The sequence below is a fragment of the Gobio gobio genome, assembly GCF_949357685.1.
Source record: "Gobio gobio genome assembly, chromosome: 9".
NCBI classification, from domain to species: Eukaryota; Metazoa; Chordata; class Actinopteri; order Cypriniformes; family Gobionidae; genus Gobio; species Gobio gobio.
In genome coordinates this window covers 34,744,302-34,761,368 of record NC_137115.1, presented here as the reverse complement: position 1 = coordinate 34,761,368, position 17,067 = coordinate 34,744,302, and the positions used below count along the sequence as shown (strand labels likewise).

General features: G+C 43.8%; 1 protein-coding gene across 1 annotated transcript in view; it reads left to right on the top strand.

Moving 5' to 3' along the window:
* mapk8ip2 (mitogen-activated protein kinase 8 interacting protein 2) overlaps positions 1-17,067 on the top strand; it is a gene marked incomplete at its 5' end in the record, with an annotated part of 43,630 nt that overhangs the window by 23,494 nt on the left and 3,069 nt on the right. Inside the window, 6 exons of the mRNA XM_079825482.1 lie at positions 12,180-12,410; positions 12,497-12,575; positions 12,842-13,036; positions 13,175-15,499; positions 16,607-16,682; positions 16,875-17,047. Of these exons, the coding sequence (XP_079681608.1) occupies positions 12,180-12,410; positions 12,497-12,575; positions 12,842-13,036; positions 13,175-15,499; positions 16,607-16,682; positions 16,875-17,047 (3,079 nt within the window). The remainder of the gene's footprint in view (positions 1-12,179; positions 12,411-12,496; positions 12,576-12,841; positions 13,037-13,174; positions 15,500-16,606; positions 16,683-16,874; positions 17,048-17,067) is intronic.

Below are 17,067 nucleotides of genomic sequence, written 5' to 3'. Positions count from 1 at the left end.
TCCAGCCAACAGCACTATGACAAAAACTCAAGATCCAATTCCATCCTTCCAGACACACTCACTCTCGCTCCAGCTTTCTCACCCTTGCTCTTGATTCCTTCATGGATTATTCATTCTGTCACACAGAGCTCTGGCTTTCTGAATACATTTAACAGATTTGGGTTTCTGAGGTTTTGCATATTACAGTATGCTGTTGATGAACATTAGCTGAGTAGGGTTTTAGCTTAAAATTATGTGGGACACTACTTCCCTCATATGCAGCTTTAACTACATCTGCAGAAAAGAAAAGGAATTTGAGTAGGAGTTTTGATGAAAGCAATTCATGCATTTTATTATGAAAAGTTAATGCTGTTGGTTTCAAAAGTGCACATTATGAAATTATGAATGTGATTACATTATTCATGAAATTATTATATTATAGTGTAAAATTAGTTGTGTGCTGTGCGGCCTTTGTTATGTTAGCAGAAAAGAGTTATTTCTGTGTTGGAGATTCATACATTTTATTTATGAAAAGGGCATGGTAAAAATATATTTTTTAATTGCAGGCACTAATAATTTGTTCACACTAAGAAAATACGGTCAATTTTGATTTCTTATTGTCTTTAAGGCCCACCTCTGTAGAAATAAAGTGCTTGTTTAAGGGTTAAATCTGCAGTTAGGGTGTTTGATGACTGTGTGTGTGTGAGAGGGATTAGCTAAACTGCATGAGATGTGCTTTCTTAGTGTCTGTCCAAATTGCTCATAATGAGAGATCAAAGAAAAGAGGGTGAGATGTTTTTCTTGCAGAACAGGATATGTGTGAATACAGATATACTTATCTGTTGCTTTATGTATATTTGTTTGTTCATTTGTTACAAATCTACTTTCTAACATTTTTCATCACATTTCAGTCTGATAAAATGAGCGGTACTGTTCAAAACCACAAATGAAAGAATATAGTTATAATTGATATCATTGCGGGTGGAGTAGAAAACAGCACAGGTGGGCGGTTTGCTGCTAACACTGCGATGACCTTTATTTCGGCTTTTACAATATTTATTATACAATTTTTTTATTTTTATTATTGGCATTTTTTAGGTTTCAAATACAATATATCAAATATAATTAGTCACATGGAAGTTGTCTAAAGCTATATATTAGATTTAGTATGAAAATTGACATGTAATGACAACTGACTGTAATGAACTTGAATTTGAAACTGAAAAGTGTTTCTATTTTAATTTAAAAAAATTCTAAAATGAATAACAATTAATAATTATTAATCATTGTACTATATTTAATTTATATATTTAATTTATATATATATATATATATATATATATATATATATATATATATATATATATATATATATATATATATATATATATATATATATATATATATATATATATATATATATAATATAAATATATATTTGTTTCATTTATTATATATTTTTAAATATTATATTATTTTTCATTTTATTTTATAATTTAATTTAGTTGTATTATTTATTTTATTTTATTTGTAGCTAAGATTTTAAGGAATGTGTCACGATACATTCACCAGTGAGAGTGCCCCTGATTACCGCCTGAGGGCACTCCATCCCGGACTATCATTCAATCAAAGACTACATTACCCATAATCCTTTCCCTGGACTCATCATCACTCATTGTTTACAACTGTGTCTCATTATCCTGTTTATCTCACCCTATATAAGCCTGGTTATCTCAGTCATTCTTGGCGAAGTCTTGTTTGTAGTAATACAGCATTTCTGAGCATTTTCCCTGGTCTCTTGGTTTTGGATTACTTGCCTGTTCTGTGGATTACCCTTTTGCCTGTCTCTCCTGTCTTGATTGCCTGTTTGGGCTGCTTGCATGTGTATGACCTTTTGCCAATTTCTTGACTACGATTGTGGATTATCCTTTAATAAAGCTGCGTTTGGATTCTCAGCCTTTGTGTCTCAGAGCAGAAACGTTACAGTATGTGACTCATGACCTTAAAGGGGTCCTATTATGCCACTCTTTACAAGTCTCTGATGTCCCCAGAGTGTGTATGTGAAGTTTTAGCTCAAAATACCCCACTGATACTTTTTTACAGCAGTGGTTCTCAAACTTTTTATACAATATTTGGCTCTCCAAGTACCACCATAATGACCAACATTAAAATACAGTAGCGTAGTAGGCCTAATTATTCAGCTACAGCTCTGCACAGTTCAAAAACGAGGCAGTTTATTCCTTAGAATATTTATTGTTGTCAGCCACTTTAACATTGTAAATGCACAGTTTGTACATTAAAGTCCCAGTGAACCGGAAGTTGCAACTGATTTTATTTCAGTGCTGTGACGTATTTCCAAGCAAAACGGAATATTGAATAGAGGGCAGGGTTTCACTTCAGCGCTCCTCCTCTCCATCTCTCGCTCATAGCAGACTAACGGTTGGAGGGGAGTGGTTAAGGATACTCAAACCCAAGCCGTCGCATAGTCGTCATCAGAAAGGGAACGCCATTCAAGACCGGAAGTTACTTTTCAGATTTTGATTAAAGATTACCACGGCAAACAATTTTTTTATGTGTATTAACTTGCACGGATTAATTGTTCACCCTAAGACCTGTAATGTGGGCTAACAAAGTAAATAAGATCGATTTTGATTTAATGAGGACTTTAACACTGCACTGTGCTCACATACAGGTAAATCAAATAATTAAATAATGATTAAATTAAAATGTGTTAAATGTGTAAACCTGTACTGTACTTAAATGTAAAAAACTAAACAAAAAAAACACCTTTACTCAAATAAAGATTATATTAAAATGTATTGTGTTTTAACATTAATTAATTTAGTGATTCCTCTGCGTACCACTAGAGGCAGCCTGAGCACCACATGGTACCACACTTTGAGAAGTGAGAACTGCTCGGGTTATGTATATAACCCTTGTTCCCTGAGAAGGGGAACGAGCACTGCATCGGGACGACGCTTTGGGGATGCTCCCTTAGCATCAGCGAATCTGAAACCAGAATGCCAACTAGGCCAATCCGATTGGCGTGCGTGATGACGTCATCGTGACGGCATACCCGGAAGTATAAAAGGGGAGCTGGAACGTAATGGCGGTAGTAATTGCTCTGAAGCATGCGCTCCAGGCGCGCCGAGGTGTGGCGTCGGGATGCAGTGCTCGTTCCCCTTCTCAGGGAACAAGGGTTATATACATAACCCGAGCAGTTCCCTTTCGAGGGAACTCGCACTGCATCGGGACGACGCTTTGGGGAACGAGTACCCACTAGGCCACACCGAAGGGTAGCACCTGCCCTAGTGTGAAGCCGGAGACCGGGCACAGCTAGGACTGGAGCACCCTCGCACCAGGCGTCGTAGGGAGATCCAGGCTATAGAACCTGATGAAAGTGTGTGGGGTAGCCCACCCGGCCGCCTCGCAGATATCCTGCAGGGGGACCCCAGAAAGAAGGGCCACCGAAGAGGCCATGCCTCTGGTGGAATGAGCCCTCACGGCCACAGGTGAAGGCAAACTGCGCACCTGGTAGGCCATGGTAATCGCCTGGACAATCCAGTTACTGATTGTCTGAGTAGACGCAGGCAATCCCTTCTTAGGTGAACCAAAACACACCAACAGTTGTGATCTCCGCCACTGTGCAGACTTCGCCAGATAAACTCTTAGAGCCCTAACCGGGCAGAGTAGGTGAAGCCTTCCCTCTTCCGCCGTCACATGAGGCGGAGGATGAAATGCCTGCAGGACCAATGACCTGACCACCCTTGATGGCACCTTAGGCACGTAGCCCGGCCTAGGGTGTAAGATGGCTTTTACTCCTCCCGGGGCAAACTCCAGGCAGGTCGGCGTTACCGCTAAGGCCTGGAGATCTCCCACTCTCCTGAGAGAGGTAATGGCAAGGAGAAAAGCCACCTTAAGGGTCAGATCCTTTGGTCCAGCCGACTCCAATGGTTCGAAGGGGGCCTCAGCCAATCCTTCGAGAACCACTGCCAGGTCCCAGGTTGGAACTCTGGACCGAGCCGCAGGCCTCATCCTCCGAGCCCCACGGAGGAATTGTACAACCAGCTGGTGCCTACCCAGAGGCCCATCACCCAAAGGAGTGTGGAAAGCCACAATGGCAGCCACGTACACCTTGAGTGTGGACGGGGTAAGCCCTGCAGAGAAACGATCTTGGAGGAACTCCAGCACTGAAGCCACTGGGCAGTTAACTGGGTCCACCTCACGTTCTCTGCACCAAGTGGAAAATACATTCCACTTGAAGCTGTACAGTCTCCTCGTAGACGGAGCCCTGGAGCTGAGTAAGGTCTCTATCACGTCTGCCGATAGGCCAGCCTCTATGAACCTGGTCCCCTCAGGGGCCAGACCCACAGGTTCCAAATCTCCGGGCGGGGGTAAAATATCGTACCCGCCGCCTGAGATAGGAGATCCCTCCTCAGAGGAATCTCCCACGGCTGACCTGCTAGCAGAGCTATGATATCCGAGAACCAAACTCGAGTCGGCCAACGGGGTGCTACCAGAAGTAGACTGACCCCCTGTCGACGGACCCTTTCCAGGACTCCCGGGAGCAGAGCAATCGGGGGAATGCGTACAGACGCAGCCTCGGCCACGTCTGCACCATGGCATCCAGCCCCAGCGGAGCTGGATGCGTGAGGGAAAACCACAGTGGACAGTGGGACGTCTCTCGAGACGCAAACAGATCCACTTCCACTGGGCCGAACCTCTTGCATATGGCCTCCACCACCTCTGGGTGGAGTCGCCACTCCCCGGGCCTCAGCCCCTGCCTCGACAGGATGTCTGCTCCCTGATTTTGGACCCCCGGGACATACATTGCCCTGATGGACAACAGTTTCCCTTGGGACCACAGGAGGATGTGATGCGCCAGTCTGCAAAGAGGGCGCAACCTCAAACCCCCCTGCCGTGCCCCAACCAGTGAGGGAGGCATCTGTTGAAACGGATTTCCGGCAACAGGACGCTCCCAACACTTGCCCTTGGGACAGAAACCAAGGTTTCTTCCATATGACTAGGGAACGAAGGCCACTGCGCGTTACCCTGATCATACAGAATGGATTTCCCCTCAAGGAAAGCCACCTGGTTTACCTCCGTATCAGTACATGGTGGCCGCGGAGGTCCGGGAAAAAGCTCCTCAGAGCTTTGTAGACCGCCAGCATTTCCAGGCAGTAGATGTGCCAGGAGAAATGCCTGGTCTCCCACAGACCTCTCGCAAAGCGGCCGCCATGACCACATCACAGCCAGTGAGGGAGGCGTCTGTTGAAACGGATTCCCGGCAACAGAACGCTCCCAACACTGGCCCTTGGGACAGAAACCAAGGTTTCTTCCATATGACTAGGGAACGAAGGCATCTGCGCGTTACCCTGATCATACAGAATGGATTTCCCCTCAAGGAAAGCCACCTGGTTTACTTCCCATAACCACGTCCCAGCCAGTGAGGGAGGCGCCTGTTGAAACGGATTACCGGCAACAGAACGCTCCCAACACTGGCCCCTGGGACAGAAACCAAGGTTTCTTCCATATGACTAGGGAACGAAGGCATCTGCGCGTTACCCTGATCATACAGAATGGTTTTCCCCCCCGAGGAAAACCCCTTGATTCCCAGCTACCACTGTAAGGGTCTCATGCAGCAGGCCAAGAGATATTCTGTTGGACGCAGCCGCAATGAGCCCCAGCAGCCTTAAACTGCTTCACAGTGATGCTGTGGCCTAGCTTCTTTTTAGAGACCACCGCCCGTATGGACTCGATACGTTCGGGAGACAATTGTGCCCACAACGTAGAGAATCCCATACGACTCCCAGGAACACAGTTCTCTGAGAAGGCGACAACACGCTACTGTGTGTAGAGTCTCAAAGGGCTAGGCCGCCTGGAAGAACCCGATATTGGTACGCTTTGCCCCAAAAAGCGAACCTCAGGAACTTCCTGTGACACAGAAGGATGGATACAGGGAAGTATGCGTCCTCTTCAGACCCATCGTGACAGACCAGTCCTCAGACTGGATCTGAATCACAATGGAGGAATTGCTAAGCATCTTGAATCTGAATCTCCTCAGAGCACGATTCAAGTACCTCAGGTCCAAAGTTGGATGCAACTGGCCATCCCTCTTAGGAACTGTGAAGTACCGGCTGTAGAACCCGGACTCCCTGTCTGGCGGAGGAGCACATTCTGTGGCCTCCCTACCAGCAGGGAGTGAACTTCCTGTTCCATTACCCGAACCTGCCCAGGGACCACTGCCATCCAGACCACCCCACTGAACTTCAGGGGAAGGTAATTGGACTGCAGTCTGTATGCCCCTTTCTACAGTCGCAGGCCCCAAGCTGATATATTCGGAGGCATAACCATGCGCCGAGATAATCTGCTAAGGGAACCAGCCTCTCGAGGCCGGTCTCGGGTGTCAACCGAGCCTCCTCCCCGACCCCCTGAAGCGGCTAACCGGCAGGGCGAAATCGAGGAAGATTTTCGGTGTGCGTACGCGTTTGCTGAACCACCGCAAGTCTTGCTAGAGGCGGCTGGTGCAGCACGCGTGCGCGGGGAAACGATGTGGCCCGAAGCGTACTAGACAGCGGGAACACAGCGTCGATTCCCGAAAACTCCACAGGGGAGGCGACCTCGATCGCTCCTACCCGGGAGAGGGGGCTGGCCAGCAGGGGCCTCATCTAAGGGAGCAGCTCAACAGGGCCACAACCCTAGAGCGGACACTGCGATTAGCAATTGCCTGAAACTGATGTGTCCCGCAGGCCACAAGGCGGCGAGAACGACATCAACTTCAGGAGGGCTCCATCTTAGATGAATATCCAGTTCACAAGTTAAACACGCCTGGGTGACAGAATTAAAGTATCCAACTTATCAAAGTCGGATAACATGACACTCAATTCCTCGGAATTAAATGCCATCATAATCACCAAACCCGTGCAACCTGATCTGAATAATAGGCTGAATAAAAAATATATCTAACTCCTCAAAGTCAGATAATATTTTAATTTAATTCCTTAGAATTAAATGCAGCCACAATAAGGTGAAACATAGTCTGAATGATAGGCTGAATATCTAACTCCTCAAAGTTAGATTATATTTAATTTAATTCCTTAGAATTAAATGTAGCCGTAATTAATCAGACGACACTGTTTTATTTGTATTTATACGGACTCATAGACCCCGCGTTGCCTCAGCAACGTGGTTCAAGCCGTCATAATACAATTGGCTTTCATCCCTCGAGAAAAAAAAAAAAAAAACCAAACAGTGTCACACAATACAGTGAAGCATGGTCTGAATGACTGAATGTCTAACTCCACAGAGTCAGATCATATCTCATTTAAATCCTCAGACTTAAATGCAGCCATATCAGACAAATACTGATTTTTTATTGTACTATACGGACTCGTCCGTTAAGCCAACCAGTATCTCATGCACACCGATCGCGTGTGTTCACATTAATTGCAGACCCATAACCTGCGCGCTGCCTTTTTTTTCCAGCAATCGCGAGGATGGAATCTTGCATATTTAAAGCTACACTGTGTGATATTTTCCCCCATCTAGTGGTGAAAAGGTATATGACCATCCAGTGAATTTTAGTTTCTGTTCCTCTCAATTCCGATTTCGTTTCAACTCCTACGGTGGCCGATTTAGTCCAAGATTAACATGTGGACGACCTCGTCCACATTCGACACGGTGCCTGTGGGATATTTGGAACTCAACTGGCCTAATTATTCGGCTAGAAAGAACTGCAGCTAATCCAGAGTGAACTTTGATGATAGTAATGTTTATTCAGTCATCCAATTGCAAGGCATAAACAGGTTTGCGTGGATATGTACATAAATGTGGTTTCTGTGAGAGAACAAATAAGGATGGTAAATATACATACACAGTTAAGAACTGTATAACTATACTTATAAGTTACATTTGTATAATGTAAACCGTAAACCAGAGCTTATTGTACCATATATAGGCGCTAAATGCAGTTGCATTAAAAGGAGCGGAGCTGCCGCTGCTAACAAGCGGTGTCGGGTTACAAAAGTGTGTGCGGCGCTTTAACGTTAGCACTGCAGTGCGCTCTGTCAGACCTGATCCATATTTCCATCAACATACATTACAAGCAAATATTTTCTATAAACGAATAAACATTGTTGATAACAAAATAACTGAATGATTATTCAAATAGGTGAGCATTACTCTATTGTATGTTGACACAAAAATACTTCTGAGGTGACATCAACTGAATTACGCGATGACACACTCTGAAACACATCTACAATGACAATAACTATTATTACTTACGGAGTTATTAACGCACAGAAATACCACACAAGGAAAAACAGACTTTTGAGGAATAAACAAGCCAGGAAAACTCCGTATAACTCTGTTACTGGACGCTGCTGAGATGAAAACACTCTGCACATGCACCAGACAAGTCTGAACAAGTTGACGCGCACATGCGCGAGGCAGAGAATTTTGTACAGTGCCATCGAGTATTAAAACCGTTTAAAACGCGAAAAGCGAAGCTTGAATTTACGGGTATGTCCCTCTTTGGCTAATGTACTTTCAAGATGGAGGGGCAACATGGCGACCACCGTTAGATCCCATTACCTTATGTATTTTCAATGGCATATTATAAACTTACGAGAATACTTTATTACTTGAAAGAAGTAAATATACATTAATGAGCACATATATTTTTGAAAGAACTAAGTGTTTTTAGCTAAGAATAGACTAAAAAAGTTACACAGTGTAGCTTTAAGAAGTGCTTATGACTTTGACTGCCTCGATGCTGAGTACGTCTAATTCCTCAGAATCAGACCGCTCACACATCGGGTCCTCCGCCCCGGGGGAAGAAGCCGCAGCGCGGGCTTCCACACGGGGAAGGAGAACATCTGAACTGTCAGACAAAGACTGGGAAGATGCCTCAGCAGTCCCAGTCCCGCTGACAGTCCATCCGTGAGCCCCATGACCAGCCTCGCCGCACCGCACCGCCTCGGCGGATGCGGGACCGATCCACGGGGCTCACGAGGCTGGCCGGCCTCATCGAACACGGCCAGCCGAGAGCGGAGCACTCTGAGCGTCAGCTTTCATAATGCTCACAAGCGGCTCCCTCGAGAGCCGCTCGAGCATGCTGAACGCCCAGGCAGTGCACACACAGCAGGTGTGTATCCGAGCCCGACATGTAGCGAGGGCAAGGATGCACACACTGCTTGAACTCTCTCACTTTTTCACACTTCATTTCAATCACACACTTTCACTGACATACAACAGTAAATAGACAGACAGTTTGACAGATAGCGCTTGCTGAAGAGCAATAACTACCGCCATTACGTTCCAGCTCCCCTTTTATACTTCCGGGTATGCCGTCACGATGACGTCATCACGCACGCCAATCGGATTGGCCTAGTTGGCATTCTGGTTTCAGATTCGCTGATGCTAAGGGAGCATCCCCAAAGCGTCGTCCCGATGCAGTGCGAGTTCCCTCGAAAGGGAACCACTGTTTTATAGCATGTGATGTCACCAACCCGGGAAGAAGCTCATTGTAGTCCCTACCAAGGGGGTAATCCTACACCCGGAAAGCGTACCTTCCATAGGGGCAGCCATTGCTAACCAAGCCATCATCTGCTGTTAGCATCCCATTGACTCCCATTCATTTTGCCGTCACTTTGACAGCGAATAACTTTACATCTGAGGCATTTAAAGACTCCATTTGTCCATTGTTTATTTCTAAAGAAACACGACAATGAATAAAAGGCTCCATTACCTTGTATCTTACTCTATTCGCCCTGTAGAAGCCGTTTTTGTAAAAATAGGCTAACGATTGTGTCATAACCACGCGACAACCGTTACCATATATACCCGTATAGACAGGATGCATTAACTTTAAATGGCATTTAATTTTAAAATAAATAAATACAATGCAAAATGACAAAATAATTAATCAGAATACTTACCAAAAGTTGCTCCTTCTCACGCTCTCAGTCTCTGCAATGTTCGGTGATTCAGATTTCACTTTGCACAACTACTAGAAGACTTACAACTGTCAGACTGGTTTCTCACGTCACATCCTCAGTCTGAGGCTGCGCAGTACGCTCAGCCATCAGGAAGTGAGTGCTTCTAATTGACTTCACTTTTGAAGTCTATGGGGTCGCTGTGTCCATTTCTCTTACTGTGTATAGTCCCTACCAGCGATTTTCTGTAAAAGTAAATCTAAGTAATCTCCCTTTGCATTGAACTTTGAGCGTCGTAACTTTGCAGATGTTGTTTATGCTCAAACAGCAACATTACACACTAACTAAAGTTAAAAAAGTGAAATCATAATCAAGGACCCCTTTAAGAAATATTTATTGAAGTAAAACATGTATATATTTTCGTTACGCTACTTAAAAGATTCCTAATAATATACTATACTATAATATATATTATATTTTTGTATTTTATTTAAACCAAATAAGATATAACTACCTGCTGGACATATGGTCATTTTTTCCTTTTTTTTTTTTTTTGGTTACTAGCATAAATCAGGCATTACTGACTGACTGACTCATTGACTCACTGATGAATAGGTCGTCTTATGAATTATTCAACAGCCCTCGACTATGCAGTGCTGTGCTGTAGTTAATGTCTCTGCATTAGTATAGATACTTGTCTGAGACATCAGTGGCATCGCTGCCCCGCCTCCTTTCTGCATCTACTGCAGTATAAAGCTGATGGGTGCTGTATGTTTTTGTGTGTGTGTGTTTGCTCTTTTAGCTTCTCTTTTCTCTCTCTTTACAATCTTATGGTATTTCCCTCACCTTCTAACACTGAATGTTTTATTTTTTTCTCTTTATTGCTCTTTCTTACTCTGCCTTTGCGGTCAGCGTTGAGAGCACTGCATTCATTCATGACTTCTATGTGAGTTCGGCTGGCTCAGCAGAACACTTTTTGCTGGCGTAATGCTGACTCCGTCTCTGAGCAGGGATGTAAAATCAGTGCTGGTCAGGGGTGAAGCCTCGTCCTTGGAAATATTAGAGCGATAGAGTTTCAGTAGAACATTTATAGACTAATTCAGGCAGTACAGCTAGAACTACATCTATACAGCATTTCAGGCACTCTCCTAAATGTAGTTATCAGTCATAGTGTGTTTGACTGCTGCTGGTCAGGGGTATTGATTTGGATAGAGGTGGCATATAGATTCAGATCCCTGCAGTACCAGCTGGTTGTGAACCTAATGCAGTGTGGTACTTTTAATGACATCACCCGCACACATTTGCCAAGCAACAAACAGAATTTTTAGTGTGTGTGTTCTTAATTGAAGTGAATATCAGACGTTATGCTTATGTAAGTGCATTGACTTGTTTTCCTGGAAGAGCGCTGAAATCTGAGGAGCTGTACCATCGATCACCATCTGCCCTTCCCCACAAGACATGATTCTCTCAGCTTTGTTCAGTCTATCCACACTGTTTCTATTTTAAAGACAAAATAAATTCAAAACGGATCTTTTTTTACTTCTTTAATACACGTGTGGTCGTATTGAGAGATTCTGAATCAGAGCCATTTTAGTCAGACTTTTCACTAATCAATCAAATTACTGATCAATAAAATGTAATCCTTCCCTAAAATGGTTGTGAACACCGTTTTATGTTGACTGTAAAGGAGTATTCTAGGTTTATCAATAATGTGAGTTTCACATTTCTGCTTTTAAATACTCAGTAATAATTGTCCCATAGACTTTTTACAAACTGAAGGATGTCTGTGGTAATCTACCTCAAGTTCTTGTTTTTTATAATCTAAAATATACCTTTAAACTCACTGTTGGTTTTATTATTACAGTCAGAAATATATACAGCATTTGTCATTAAACATATCTGCAAGATGGCGTTTGTTTTGCCTGCAACCATCTATATACAGTAACACGTTAAAAAATGATGGCCTGGCTAGCAGTCAAGTCTTCATCCAGTCCATGATGAACATATGGTCCGACTGATGGATGAAACACAACAGAGAAAGAAGTCCATGTTGAATCATGTATGGTAAACATGAGAAGCATTTGCTCTGAGCTGGAATGTTCATGCTGACTGATATTTATTTTTTGTTGATAATCAATCTTCACTAGTCCATTCAGTCATCCCTGTTTCAGGCTTCAATATTGATTTATGGTCATGTTTTACAGTGCTATACCATAATTATATTTAAAGTATTTTTGCTCTTTTTCCCCCTCCTTTGTAAAGGATTGCTTAATTTTGGAAAAGAACGACTTTCACCACCCAGTATGCTCATTCCAAGATGACTTCCAAGAGTTTGAGATGATCGATGATGAAGATGAAGATGATGAGGAAGAAGAAGAGGAAGCAGATCCGGATGCTCCTCCCTCACCATCAGCATCTCCTCCCCCCTCCCCTACCCTGGGCACCCTCAAGAGCCGCCCAACCACTCTAAACCTGACTGCACCAGTTTCACAGGTGCTTCAACACCCCTTACACTATCAATAAATCAATAAATATATGTATATCAATATTTAAACTCCTCTTTTTTGTTCTAATCTCAGGACTCCCTGAACAACAACAGCAATGTTTCACCACGAAAGTCAAGCTGGCAGGATTCTCTTCGAAACCCGACATCACAGGGTGATTATTGCTCAATCATATATATATGTATAATGTATGTATGTGTATTAAAAAAACAAAAAACATTTTGATTAATATTTTTTTTATTTACATAGCACCTTTCCAAAAGTTCCTTACATTCAGTTTGTGTGCTCTATGCAAGCTATGCAAGTAAACTATTCATGAAATTATTGCATTATAATCTGACTGATTGATTTTATCGATTATTATTTATTCTGGATATTTCTGTAACTATAAATCTATCCCATTGGGACTGAATATTTTAGGCTGTTTGTCTCCGAACCACTCTTGCCTTGAGGACGGTTCCCATGTGACCACCTCATGCCCAGGGGCTCCAGACACCACCAGCTCTGCCAAAGGTACACCCTCAAACCCACCAGGACATTGCGGTCTCCATCAGTCACCTGGCAGGCCGCTGCTGTACGACTTTGAGGGCAACAGACGAGAGCAATCTGAATACGGTAAGAAGTCTGATCATGTTGATAATGACAAAATGAACCTCCAAATTTTTTTTTCATTTTGTCTTTTTCTTATTCTTTTCAAATGATCTCAATTGCCCTCTTTTTTTCTTTCTATCTCTTTATTGTCTTCCAAATCAGGCTCCTTTGGTCAACATAACTCGTCAAGTGGCTCTGAGGCAACTGAGGTGAAACCTGATGTTGAGGAATCTACTCTAAGCGAGCTTATCCCCTCCGTTGATGACTGTACTTCTCAGTGCTCCGACACAGAGGTCGACCACGACCTGAATGGCCACGCCAAACGTCGACCTTGCCGCTCTCGACCCACCAATGACACCTACACCGTGACCACAGAAACTGCTGATGACCCAGAGTTAGAAAATGATGGCACCAGTAGGTGTCTGTCCTCAACTGCACCTCTTGGTAATGATGCTGAGACTCCACTATCGGATGAGGAGCTGGACAAAGAGTTTGCCATTGACTTCATGAGTAAGGAGACCTATGATCAAACCTGTAAGGAAGATGGGGGCTCTTCTTACATTGAGTTCCCCTGCATTGAACCAACAGAGTCCATTTCTGTCTCCAGCTACGTGTCATCCAGTCGATCAGACATCCTTGACGCTATGGATGAACCTCGAAACATGCATCACGGCCACCCTGCTGCTGCAAATGACTCAACTTCTCCTTCTTCCGATCCAGGTATTGCTGATATGAACGCCAAACGCTATACGGAGTCAGACCGCCACAGCGATGACCTAAGCTCTCCTGGTTCGGACTCCGATATTGAAGGGGAAATTGAGGCTGCATTTGCGTGTGGTGGTCCACTTGCTAGTAACATGATTTCCTCCATCTCAGAGACAGAGTTGGACCTAACAAGTGAATCCAGCAGTGGGCGCTCCTCGCACCTCACCAATTCCATTGAAGAAGCCAGCTCCCCAACCTCAGACCAAGAACTGGACCAAGAGCTGGACACAGAGCAGGACAGCGGTATTGTAGGTCTAAAAGCGTCTCTTCTTCTGGGACAACCTGACCCAATTAAACAAGACCTTTCACCAGGCCTGTTGCAACTAGATGATGGCCAAGCTCTGATGGGTCTGCAGAATGTAGATGACGAACAGGGTTATGAGCACCAGGCTGATCCAGACGAGACTCTTCCCCCAGCCGTACCCTGTGAGGATAGTAGCTCTCAGCAGTTGTTGTTGAAGATTGAGCCTGACCACAGTCTTGAAAGCTTCAAACGCTCCTTCTACTTGCCGGTTGGCCCCAAACTCATGCCCTCTGTGGATGACTATGATGGTAACAGCGAGGGAGAGTCAGAGTCAGAGTCAGAGGACGAGCTCAGTGAAAACTCGGATTCTCCTTGGCTTCTCAGCAATCTGGTCAACAGGATGATATCAGAAGGCTCCTACCCAATCAGCTGCCCTGAGGAGTGCTTCAAACGCTCAGCCTCCATCTCTGACACCATCTCGCCCTCGTCGGACCTAGAAACAGATGCTTTCAATGAGACAGATGGCTGCAATTTGCAAATTCAAAGATCTGAAGAAAAGTCACAAGAGGTGACCACTGAAAGGTCAGAGATGAGAGTGGAGGAAGAGAAGGAGAAAGAAGCCAGCTCCGTATCTGAAGAGGGACAGAAGGAAAGCAAGAGTACAGACTCTTGTCTGTACATGAGCAACCCTACATATGGCACCGTTTCACCCGTGTTTATGGCAAGATTCGATACAAGGACAAAGAATTACGAATCGGAAGACTTTCCATCCCAGAACTCATTGAAAAACAAGCAGAAAGAGGAAGAGGAGGAGCCAAATAATGACTTAATGATGGAGAGGATGAAAGAGCTGGACTCTCCCAGCTTAAGCGAGAGCATAATCAGTGACAAGGACGAGGGACGGGAGACATGGGTTGATCAGCTCACTTTGCAGCGAATCACAGAAGTCAAAAACAGCCTTACGCTGGACCTCCCAACAGCACAGACCAATCACTGTTTCAGTCTTACTTACTCAACAGATAATAATGAAGATGAGCAAGATACATCCCCTTTTATGGATGATCTTCACAAGGCTCCTTCACCCTATGGAACTGAGACTTACTTGGACAGCTCCCCACCTATTGACGAAAGTGTACGAGAATTCAGGAATGCAACCTCCGACCGGCCCATTGATAATTCCTTGGCATACGATTCGATGAAGTACACCCTAGTGGTGGATGAAAACACAACCCTTGAGCTGGTGAGTCTGAAGCGCTGTACCTCTGTTCTTAGTGAGGACAGTGATGGACTCTCTACTATCTGTGATGAAGAAGTGGTTGATGAAGATGAAGACATTTACGGGCAGAGCCAGTTGGTAGGAGGCATGAGACCCGATTTGATGTTAAGTTCCTCTGAAGAGGACTCCTCCCCTGAGGCGGATTTGCCTTTCTCAAAGAAGTTCCTCAATGTGTTTGTCAACAGCACATCACGGTCCTCCAGTAAGTGAAATGTAACACTCTACACGATATACTTAATGGATAGTTTACGCAAAAATGAAAATTCTGTCATCATTTACTCCCATTTTGTTCCAAACCTGTAAACAAAAGGAAATGTTTTGAAAAATGTGTTTTTGTGCATACAATAAAGATGTTGTTTTTGACCCCATTGACTTTCACTGTATGGACAGGAAGAAAGTAAGTCATACAGGTTTGGAACGACATGAAGGTGAGTAAACGATGACAGAAGTTTTGTTTTTGGATGAACTATCCCTTTAGTTAAATAAATTAACATCAAATGTCCCATTTTTATTTCTTTGAAAGATTTCTTAGTGCCAAAAATCGCCACAGCGATGACCTTTGCTCTACTGGTTTGAACTATGATATTAAAGGGGAACTTGAGGCTGCGTTTGTGTGTGGTGGTGGTCCACTTGCTAGTAACATGATTCCTTGAGAGACAGAGATGGACCTAACAAGTGAATCCAGCATTCAATGTTATTGTTTTCTCTCTTGCTGGATTCAAAGCTAAATAATATGACAATAAAACAACATTCAAAGCTACTTTAACGGTTTAATATGCACAAGGGGAAAAAGCTAAATAAATTGTTGTATATTGCCTATATAAATTACCAAATTAAATTAATTCCCATCCACAGAGCCATTCCGAGCTCTTTTAGTACAATTTAGTAGATATTTAGATGATCATTTTACATAATTTAGGAGGCTGTCTCGCTGAATAGAAAGGGTATTTAATAATCCTAATGAGATGACATCAGAAAATGAAGGGTTTTCTATGGCATGCTTCTAAATGGGTTTTGCAGTTCTCTGTGACACACACATGTTGGGTTTACAAGTTTTATGGGGACTTTCCATAGACATAATGATTTTTATACTGTACAAACTGTATATTCTATCCCCTTCCCCTATTCACACACATACACACGCACACGCACACACACACACACGCACGCACGCACGCACGCACGCACGCACGCACGCACGCACGCACACACACACACACACACACACACACACACACACACAGACAGAGGGTCTACCTTGGGGCTTATACCTCAGTGGGATAATGCATGTGCACTATGCGTGTTTCAGGCACAGAGTCCTTTGGGCTTTTCTCGTGCACTATAAATGGAGAAGAAAGAGATCAGACTCACAGAGCAGTCTTCAGGTGAGTAATGCTGCCAACGCTATAACCTAAAATCACCTAAATCTAATCAAAAAGCTCCAGGCTGGTTTAAAGTACTCAAAGCCTCAAGGAACTCTTATTTTTCATTATCTGCCAAAACACTTAAAAATGACTACTATGACTGAATGTCTAGTGCAAGCTATGGGGATGCAAGTTTTAATGCCCACGCTGCAGGTTCATCCCACGACATGCAGATGAGCTGGAGTTAGATGTTGATGATCCCTTATTCGTTGAGGAAGAGGAGGATGATTACTGGTACCGTGGGTACAATATGCGCACAGGGGCCAGGGGGATTTTCCCAGCGTACTACGCCCACGAGGTTGTTGGCCAAACAAAAGACCTGATGAGTAAGTATTTTAATAATACT